We start from the raw sequence: 11,777 nt of genomic DNA, 5'->3' as shown, positions 1-11,777 counted from the left end.
TGTTCTTTGACCACTTCTTCTTCTTCTTCTTCTTCTTCTTCTTCTTCTTCTTGTTTAAGATATATTTCTGCCATCTGTATGTCAGAATGACAAAATTATTGACTGTCATATCACTCAGGTAAAATAAATAAAGAAATGAATTAATAAATAAGTAACAGTAAACTAATGTTCTGCAAATTTCAATAGAGATTTTAGTGTATTTAATACAAATTATATCACTCTGCTGTTGCACACTGGAATCTGATCAGAAGGTCTGAAGGCTGCAATTCATATCTCAGGTTTATATTAATGTGCTCATTGTAATAAGTTATCCTTTCTATAATAGCAAATCATTCACAGAGACTTGTATAGCAAACATTCCACATAATCAAAGTCTAATAATAAACAGATTTGTGTTGTAATTCTTTAATAAAAACTTTTAGTCATTGATATGGTGAAGCTATCTGTAAAGAGGTGTTTATTTAACATTTATGGAAAGAGACTTGGGCCACAGATTTCTCCAGATTCTCTGAATTTTTTCATGATATTATGTGCTGTAGATGATGAGATATTCATAGCCTTCACAATTTTACACTGAGGAGCATTATTCTGAAATTATTCCACAAATTGTAGGTGTAGTTTTTTGCAGATTGGATTACTTCTGAAAGACTCTACCTCTCTAAGATACTCTTTTTATACCCAATCATGTTACTGACCTGTTGCCAATTAACATAATTAGTTGCACAATATTCCTCCAGCTGTTTTTTTTAGTAACACTTACTGTTTCAGCCTTCTGTTGCTCTGTCCAAATTTTTTTGAGACGTGTTGCGCGCATCAAATTCAAAGTTACCTCTTTTTTTTTTTTTTTTTTTTTTTTTTTTTGCTTTAAATGGTACATTTCCTCAGTTTACACATTTGATTTGTTTTCTATGTTCTATTGTGAATAACATATGGGTTTATGAGATTTGCAAATCATTGCATTCTGTTTTTATTTACATTTTTCACAATGACACTCACTTTACATAATTCAATCTTGTAATTAGAAACTGCTTTAATTTAAGTTTATCATAAGCAGTGAAATCAAGTTTTGATGAGAATGTAATATTTGTATGTAAAGTATACATCATATAAATCTAACCTACCACATATTCCATGTTTTTTTAAACATTGTAAAGCGACATTGGTTATGAGTAAGAGTAAGTGTCTTGAATCCAATTTCAGGCGTTTTAGCCTTCTTAAAGAATTGTTTAGGAAAAATAGTACTTTGAATACATTTTGCATTAGACTACTCAAAGCACCTGGAGTGACCATCTTATTTGCTTCTGCAGGATGTGTTTGAAAAAGAACTAAGCTAATTCATGTGTCAGCTTCACAATGCATAAAATCATGCAGATACAGGTAAGTATTTCAGTAAGCTTCAGTTAATATTCACACCAAACATCAGAATCTCAGTGATGATGGTATGAATGTTGGTGCCAGACGAGCTGGTTTGAGAATTTTAGAGGCTGATCTGGGATTTTCACAAACAGCAAGCTGTTGAGTTTACACACAAAGGTGGAGAAAAACAAACACCTTGTTGATGAGAGAGGACAGAGGAGAATGCCCAGACTGGTTCGAGCTGAAAGAAAGGCTATGGTAATGATCATTCTTTACAAGTTGCTTGAAGTCCTTGAATTTGGCATTGGGACATTTAAGCACTGGAAAATCTTGAGAATAGCCATTTTTTATGTAACAGTGCTTAAAAAGTGCTTGAATGATAAAAAAAAAAGTTAATAAAAAAATAACTAAATAACTTTAACGGGTTTATTTTCTATAGAATATTATGGTGAAAATGAAGCAATGACTTGGAAATACAAATTTAGTCCATCACGGCTAGGAAAAGGACCTATATAAAAAATGGTTGTTTTTAAAAATGTTATTATTATTAATATTCTTTTTTGGAAATGAAGGATAGGTTTGAATGACATCTCTTGTATAGTTCTTGAAAATCCTAGATTTCATTATGAAGCATCTGTACAGACCCTGTTATATGTACTATATGATTGATTGATGTATTAAAAATGACCTCTTAGCTTTAGTTATACCTCGGTTTGAGTTTAAAACAATAGCTAAATTTTCTGGTAGAGTAATGCCAGTTCATTTCTCTCACAAATATTATCGAGTAGATAGAGTATATTCAGTAGCCTTTCTGGGAAAGTGAGAATTTCTAGGTTAACATAAAAGAAAATAAAACACTCAAATTATCCTGGTTGTAAGAACTGCTCATTCATCTGTACACCTTTACAGTTTTCACTGCAAATATATTATCAGCTTTATTGAACAATACTCAGAATCTTTGTCACCTCCCAGCCAATCAATCATCACAGTCATGATGAATTTTTGTATAGTTGGAAGCATGTTTAAAACTTAGAATGTGCTGAGATCATGTAAGAATGAGTTTTACTTACTGGAATAAATGTGTTCACTTTAAACTTTGTTTTTCCCCTTAAACACTTACCTGCTTGAGAATTTCCAATGTTTGTAGAATGATGAATCTCAGTACAGCACATTACCAATAAATACTGGGCGTATTTATTTATTTATTTATTCATTTATTTCAGACAATTATGGGATTTTCTAATTTATTTAATATGTGAACATTTAAAAAAAAAAAAAAGATGCGGCAAGTGGACAACAAGGACTACAAAGGCAGATCGTCTTTGTAAGAACTAATGATACAGACACGCAAAGAGAAGAATTGGACTCACAAGCCAACACAGGCCAGACCATTCACATGGAAGGAGATGTGACAATAACTGCACTGAGAAAACGAGGAAGGGGAACGGTTGAAGGAGAGACTAGGAAATCTGGATGATTTGGTACTGGAAAATAGGAAGAGAATTCCACCAAGTTAGGGAATTGGCAATAAGGGCATGCAAGGCCGCAGAGGAAATCCGCAATGCAGGTCACGCACAATTAGAAATCATGAGATCAATAGAGGAAATCAAACAACAGATATACCACTCCATAGAATATCAGAAGGAATTATTGGAGCTAATTAAATGAAGGTTGCAAGAAATAGAAGAGACAGAGACCTCAGTGGAGAAGGAAGATGAAGTGGAGGAAGAAGGGGAAATTGAGATGGACTTTACTAACGTAAATGCCAAACACAATGAGAAAGGTGGCTCTGGCCAATATGAGAAGATGGAATTTCGTGACCGAAATTACTGTTGCATTACAGTAATAATGATTTAATACCGTTTATAAATTTTTGTAAAAAAACCTAGCAAAAGTTATTCCTATTATGTCTCTCCCCAAGCAAACACGTAATCAAATGTATAATTTTAGATTACATGTTTTTGCACAGGGGTGTGCATTTTCTCATTGCAGAGGATGCTGACCCATCAGTAAGGTAAGGCTATACTAACATACAGAAATACATACATACATAAATACATACATACATACATACATACATACACACACACACATGTACATATACACACACACACACCATGGAGTCTAAATGTCTGAGACCACATTGAAAATCTGGAAATAAACAGGTTTTAGAATTCTGAAATGTATAATACAAAGAAAGAAAATGTTAATATTTTGTATATTTAATATTGACAATTTTGCACTATTTCTAGGTCCCTAATTGTAACATACATTTGTGATAGTGACCATGTTAACTGCATTGTATAAATGCCTAATCTCTTCTATTGAAGTATGTGTTCATACGACACTCCTATGGATGTGATCTAAAATGGGTTATAAGGTATTGCACAAACTTGTGGAGTCCATGCCAGCTCGAGTTCACAGTCATTAAAGCAAAAATGGGACATGCTAAATATTAAAAAACTCAGAAATTCATGTAAATATTTAAAAGATTCTACTTTTCACTGAAGTTATAGTCAATAATATAATTTTTTAATGAAATTGCTGAATTAAATAAATAAATAAATAAATAATGCAAATAGAAACATTTTCCACTAGTGCTCTCAGATATTTGCATGTGTGTGTGTGTGTGTGTGTGTGTGTGTGTGTGTGTGTGTGTGTGTGTGTGTGTGTGTGTGTGTGTGCATGTGTGTGTGTATATATACACTACTACTATACACACAAAGGCAAAGGGGGTGTAGTCGATGAAGGAAGGAGGGAAACAAACACACACAAACACACACAGGGTTCTATAGTAATATTTTGCATTACTCTAAGTGCCTGATTTTAGCTTCTGTTTGTACACTCAATGCCCACATTATTAAGAACACCTTACTAATACTGGGTAGGATCCCATTTGCTCTCAGAACAACCTTAAGTCCTCATGGCATGGATTCCATCACAAGGTGCTGGAAACATTCCTTTGAGATTTTGGTCCATATTGACATGATTGCATTATATAACTGAAAGAAAACATTCCACACACCATTATACCACCTGCAGCAGCCTGGACTGTTGACACAAGGCAGGTTCATGCTGCTGATGCCAATGTTTGACCCTATCATCTACATGTCACAACATTAATCAAGATTCATCAAATCCAGTTCCAGTGAGTCCACGCCCACTCTAGCCTCAGATTCCTGTTTTTGGATCACAGACAGGAGTGGAACCTGATATGGTTGTAGCTTATCCACCTCATTTGCTTTGATGTGTTGTATGTTGCAAGGTACTTTTCTGCGGACTCACTTGTAAAGAATGATCATTACCATAGCCTTTCTTTCAGCTCGAACCAGTCTGGGCATTCTCCTCTGTCCTCTCTCATCAACAAGGTGTTTGTTTTTCTCCACCTTTGTGTGTAAACTCAACAGCTTGCTGTTTGTGAAAATCCCAGATTAGCCTCTAAAATTCTCAAACCAGCTCGTCTGGCACCAACATTCATACCATCATCACTGAGATTCTGATGTTTGGTGTGAATATTAACTGAAGCTTACTGAAATACTTACCTGTATCTGCATGATTTTATGCATTGCGACACTGACACATGAATTAGCTTAGTTCTTTTTCAAACACATCCTGCAGAAGCAAATAAGATGGTCACTCCAGGTGCTTTGAGTAGTCTAATGCAAAATGTATTCAAAGTACTATTTTTCCTAAACAATTCTTTAAGAAGGCTAAAACGCCTGAAATTGGATTCAAGACACTTACTCTTACTCATAACCAATGTCGCTTTACAATGTTTAAAAAAACATGGAACATGTGGTAGGTTAGATTTATATGATGTATACTTTACATAAAAATATTACATTCTTATCAAAACTTGATTTCACTGCTTATGATAAACTTAAATTAAAGCAGTTTCTAATTACAAGACTGAATTATGTAAAGTGAGTGTGATCAATTTGTGTAGTATTAATATAAACCTATTACATTATGAAATCTTGTGGGGTTGTTGATACTGACAGGTATTATAACTATAGTATTTAAATTTTCATGATTCAAATGTGTGTGATAGGATAGAACAGTGGTAATATGACCGGTGCAAAATGGCAGCAACCTGGGTTTGATCGTCAGCTCAGGTGAGAGTGCAGATTTTGATTTTATTCAGGGCATTTACAATGTAATCTCAAATCATGTTGGATGTACAAACTGTGTTAATGTAACTCAATTCAACCACATGGAATCATTGTATGCATTTGAATTAAGTCAATTCAATGCTAATGAATATTATGTGCTATTATTAATGAATATTATCCTGGTGTCTAATATAATTTCTTTAGAACAGTTTCCTTGTAAAATACAAGAAATGAAAACCTCTTAACTCTGATAGTCAATTTAACAATATTCATCTGTTAAAGGTGAAACAACAGTTAATGTGTCATCAGATGACTAAAACGGGTGATCATCACATTAGATTTACCCTGGCATTTTTGCTTTTGCGCCACACATTTGTACAACAGTTTTTATGAATCAGACATAAATTGATTCATGAATCAAATTATCACGCTGGATAAAAGCTATACCTATATTATGTATTTCTGTATGTATACAAGCTAAATGGAAGATTTTTTCTCCATGTTTTTTAAAACTTGTCGTTTGAGGCAAACTTATTTGCATTTGTAAATCACAAAGTGCATTTGCCTTTTAAATAAACTACATATTCATTTAGTGATACACCAGGTGGATAGCTCAGAGTTGAATGGGTCAAAGAGATGAACAACATGTCGAGCAAGGTAAGAAATCTCTCTAAACGGGGGCTTTATTTGGCTTAATGCATTATATATTTGCTATATAATGCACTTCATTTAAATTGATGTACACAGTAAAAGTCTGATTCTTAAGTGGTGAATGCCAAATCGCTTTCTCAGTTGGCTACTTTCCTTTTCTTCATTGAGTGCTGTTGTAAATCTAAAGTTGTTATCTTTCTATTTGAACAGAAAATGGAGAATTCACAGAGGCCCATGCTTCTTTTTTTAGGTAAACTCTCATTTGAAGGATCAAACTGATTTAAAGTATAGTTAAAACAAACAAACAACAACCGAAAAATATATCTAGTTTTAGTTTGTTGCATTACAGTAATAATGATTTAATACCTTTCATAGATTTTTGTAAAAATACCTATGAAAAGTTATTCCTATTACGTCTCTCCCCAAGCAGGCACTTAATCAAATGTATAATTTTAGATTGCATGTTTTTGCACAGGGATGTGCATTTTCTCATTGCAGTGGATGCTGACCCATCAGGAAGGTAAAACTATATTAAAATACAGAAATAAATAAATACATACACACATATACAAACATGTACATACACACACACACACCATGGAGTCTAAATGTCTGAGACCACATTGAAAATTTATAATTCTGAAAAGTTTACAACAAAGAAAGATGTTGTTTAATATTTTGAATATTTAATATTAACAATTAAATTCTGCACTATTTCTAGGTCCCTAAGTGTAACATACATTTGTGATATTGACCATGTTAACTGCATTGTACCAATGCCTAATTCTTCTTCTTCTATTGAAGTATGTGTTCATACGACACTCCTATAGATGTGATCTAAAATGGGTTATAAGGTATTGCACAAACTTGTGGAGTCCATGCCAGCTCGAGTTCACAGTCATTAAAGCAAAAATGGGACATGCTAAATATTAAGAAACTCAGAAATTCATGTAAATATTTCAAAGATTCTACTTTTCACTGAAGTTATAGTCAATAATATAATTTATTATGATTGCAGGATTAAAAAAAAAGTTATAAATAAAATTAAATAAAAAAATAATAATAACATTTTCCACAAGTGCTCTCAGATATTTGTACCCCACTGTGTGTGTGTGTGTGTGTGTGTGTGTGTGTGTGCATGTATATATACACTACTGGTCAAAAGTTTAGCACTTGAATGAAATGTTTCTCATGATCTTTTGAGCTGAAGGTGTGTGATTAAATGTTTGAAATCGGTGTTGTTTCTAAAATATAATTCTGCCAACATGTTCATTTCTTTCATTAGAAAATAAAAAATTTATTCAAAATTGTTGTTTTTTTTTAAATGGATGACATGGAGCGAAATATTCAGAAAAGCAGCCAATAAGAGTCCAGCGTAGGTGGGAACTCCATTAATACTGTTTAAAAAGCATCTCAGGGAGATTCCTCAAGAAATTGGTTGAGAAAATGCCAAGAATACATTTCTGAAAATTTTCTAGGCAAAAAGCATGCCTACTTTGAAGATGCTAAAATATTACATTATTTTGACTTATTTTGTATTTTTTATCACAACATAATTCCCATAGTTCCATTTGTGTTCTTCCAGAGTGTTGATGACTTTATTATTATTATAAAATGTGGGGGAAAAATAAAGAATGAGTGTTTCTAAATGTTTGACCGGTAGTGTAAATATATAAACTAATTTTTAAAAAAAGCAAAAACAAATATATCTATCTATCTATATATAAACTAATAAATAAATATGTTCTCTTCTCCCCTACAGTCAATGTGGCCTTAGGAGGAATAGCAACACAATCTTCTGTATACAATTATTACCCTGCTTACTTTGCTATTGATGGCAACAGAGAATCTAACGCTTATCTCCTCTCATGTACACACACAAATTATGAGTATAAGCCATGGTGGAGGGTGGATTTGTTGGCGGTGTATGATATTAGCAATGTAATCGTCACTAACAGAGGGGACTCCTCTCCGCAACGGATAGATGGTGCTGAGATTCGCATTGGAAACTCCTTGGTCAACAATGGCAACAATAACCCCAGGTGAAATTTAAAAAAAATACAAGTATATAAAAAAAAAATCAGCATAAAAGAGTAAGAGGTTATTTATAACAGTTTTATTAACAGTACAAAAAGCTTGCTGCATATAAGGCTTTGCAATTTGGTAACAACTATTTGTATGTATTTACAACTTTAATAAGGCATTACAACATTCCAGTAAAATTGTTCATAATGTAATGTACACAATTATAAAGCATATAAAGTCTTTTTAAAAAGCTGTTTAAGAAATATATTGTGAAATATTTTGAATGACATCACTTAGTCTTTTAAATAGTCACTCATTAGATTAGTATTGCTGATTTTAAAGTATTGTACACTTTATTTTACTGAAGTAACTGAAACATTTAAATTGAAACTTATTACAGAAAATGTACATAAAATATATTACAGCAGTTCTTTACCTGATTGGCAAGGACATTTTAAAGTGTACAAATTGTGTACTTCTGACATGTAAATTGACAAGGAGTGAATTGTGCTACTTTATACCACAGTGCTGTTGAATTCTCAAATCTGAATGGTCAGAAGGTGTATATTAATTTTCTGTAACAGTACTGACAGTAGTTCTGGCTGCATGCCAAATCGCAGGTTTATATGAATGCACTCATTGTAACACGTTAGTCCTAAAATCAAAACTTATAAAAGGACATGGAAGGGAGATGATACCCATAAACAGATTCTTTCTGTAATAGGTAAGAATATAGTAGAATACTGCAATCTCTCTCTCTCTCTCTCTCTCTCTCTCTCTCTCTCTCTCTGTGTGTGTGTGTTTACTTTATAGTAACTATATATTAACTTAACTGTACAGTACATTTTCTCACCTTCCCTCCAGTCACTGGGGAATGCTTCTATGCCTTAGAATGAATAGTAACACAGTATGAAGCACAGATGGGTTCTACTTAGGAAGGATTGTTTTTTTCTTACACGGGAAAACTTTTAGAATGGAGAAATTTAGAATTTAGAATTTTTCTTATTAACTTTAGGGGAGAGAAAATAGAGAGTGTGGTGCAGGAATGACTGTCTGTAGCTGCTATAATGTAATGGATAACAGGAACTAACGTGTCTCACAGGTGTTCTGCAACATTAAAAATGACTATATACTGAGAAAAAGTATGATGTGTTATTCTTTAATAAAATACAAAACTCATCTGCACACTCTGGTATGAAAATAATCAACTTCAGGGTGGTGACAGATTTATTAAACAATACTAACTTTGGATTTAACTTAATATATAAAAGTAACTTAATACATTTCCCCTCATCTCCCCCGCCCCTGCAGATGTGTCGTTATCTCTAGCATCCCTGCTGGTGCCTCTGCAAATTACACCTGCAAGATGAGTGGTCGTTATGTGAACATCATCATTCCCAATGTTAGCCAGATTCTCACGCTCTGTGAAGTGGAAGTCTACGGGGTTGCAGGTTACACTTTTATATTCAGTTCACAATTTCATATTAAATTTAAAGTCAAGTTAAATTTTATAACAGCTGCTAAATATCAACACTGCTATTTTTTGTTAGTGCCTGTTACTAAGAGGGCATTTCTGAGATTGAAGTTTAACAGCATTGAGGATCTCATGAACCCTACCGTGAGGGACAAAGTTCTTCAAAAGGTTTGTGTTTATGAGAATGTACACTCAGTTGTAAGTTTATTAAGTACACATACCTTGTAGCTACACTCTTATACAAGGACATGTATGGTAAATTATATACTCAGCAAAAAAAGAAATGTCCCTTTTTCAGGATACTGTATTTTAAAGATAATTTTGTAAAAATCCAATTAAGCTTTAGAGATCTTTATTGGAAAGGGTTTAAAAAACAAATCTAGTGCAGTCCATGAGGATGATATGCACTGTAGTTCTTAAAGCGGCTGGTAGCCACACCAGATACTGACTGTTACTTTTGATATTGACTTTTATTTAGGGACTCATTGTTCCATTTCTGTTCATCAAATGTCTGTGAAAATTGATCAGTTTATGTCTCAGTTGTTGAAGGAAATAAAAGCAGTTGAAGGTGAGCGGACATTTCTTTTTTTTGCTGAGTATCTATCTACCTATCTATCTATCTATCTATCTATCTATAATATATATATATATATGAAATTTAATTTCATTCAATGCAGTTGAACTTTTTCTGAGCTAACTCAATTTTCTGAAAAAAAATAAGTATTGTAATGCATATTGTAGTCAGAACTTTCACGTCTTACATGTCTCTTATATACAACCGCAATTCCAAAAAAGTTGGGACGCTGTGTAAAGTGTAAATAATCTCTCTCTCTCTCTCTCTCATATATATATATATATATATATATATATATATATATATATATATATATATATATATATATATATATATATACACATAATAATAATTTTTCCTCATAGATGATATCTGTCAATGTCCAGCCATCAGTATATCAGATCCGTTGGACAAAGCAACCAGAACAGAAAACTGGAATTTGAAAAATGGTAGGAAAAATCACTACTACTACAGAAATAATAATAATAACAATAATAAGTATATTAAATATAGCTGCATGCAGCAGTTATCGGATTTCAAGCCCTTTAGGGCCCTTAAAGACGTTAAAAGATATTACTTAATATTATGCAATCCTATAAGCACCTATATCAAAGAAAAACCAAGATAATTTTAAGAAATATCAGCTTTCATTCAGCTTGTCTATTAGTTGCTGAACATTACTCGACCAATGGCAGCCATGTTTTTCAAGATTCACAATTGTCCACATATATGCCTGCTGGACCTTGGATAATTCTTGCAACATGCATTTATCAAGTCTGTTGTACCAGTGGTTCCACATTTACTCTCAATTTCCTATTTTGTTCTGTTATAGTGCCACCAACTGGTCACAATCAGTATTTTTTGAGAATTGTCCTCAGGTTGTACCCATACGTAAGAATCCCAAGTTTGTTGAAAATATCTCATTCTGTTCAAGAGTTATAGCCATTTAAGTAAAAGTGTTATTATTGATCTAAGTAGAACAAAGAATGATCCTGCTATAGGATTATTACACATGAGCAAAAAACCTAGGTCTACTTTGTAAAACTAAGTTTCTGAAATAATCTTAAATATTTAATAAACAATTTGGTTGATTTGATTGACAGCAGTGGTCCTAGAGGTAAAGTTGTTCAGAATCAGAAAATCTAATGTATGATACAAAGAATATGTGTATATCTGAAACATTGAATGATATACAATCATTTTCACACCATTTTTTTTTTCTATTAACTATAACTATTCTATTACATAGAACCCTACATTAGTTTACCAAGTTGGGTGAAAATTCCTCATTCCCTTCAAAAAACCTAGGACTAGTTCACAAAAGTAGGTTTTACAAACAATCAAGGATGGCAGAAATGAAATCGGAGATAGACCTTTTATTCGTCTGGTCCTAAGGATTGCAAAGGTATGAGACACTTGAGTCTCTGACAAATGGTTCAACAGTTATTTCCATTATTCTAAACATGCTCACTATAGCGGCACCATCTGACCGATCGGGCTGAAACGTTGTGACGCTGTAATACTCTGGGGTACTACCTTCCCTCAAAGTTTCAGTCTCTAGGCCTTACGGTCTGGTCTGCACAAT

General features: G+C 33.0%; 1 protein-coding gene across 1 annotated transcript; it reads left to right on the top strand.

Annotated features, from left to right (window-relative positions):
* Positions 1-7,862: 7,862 nt before the first annotated feature.
* LOC128617803 (fucolectin-like) lies at positions 7,863-11,060 on the top strand (the record flags this gene model as incomplete). The annotated part of the gene is made up of 3 exons (XM_053640958.1): positions 7,863-8,161; positions 9,456-9,786; positions 10,558-11,060. Coding segments are annotated over 3 exons (708 nt in total), but the record flags the coding sequence as incomplete, so codon positions are not given.
* Between the last annotated feature and the right edge of the window lie 717 nt (positions 11,061-11,777).

This window comes from Ictalurus furcatus, chromosome 2, assembly GCF_023375685.1.
Source record: "Ictalurus furcatus strain D&B chromosome 2, Billie_1.0, whole genome shotgun sequence".
In the NCBI taxonomy this organism is placed as follows: domain Eukaryota; kingdom Metazoa; phylum Chordata; class Actinopteri; order Siluriformes; family Ictaluridae; genus Ictalurus; species Ictalurus furcatus.
Note: the sequence above shows the minus strand (reverse complement) of the source record. Positions and strands in the feature narration are given on the sequence as shown.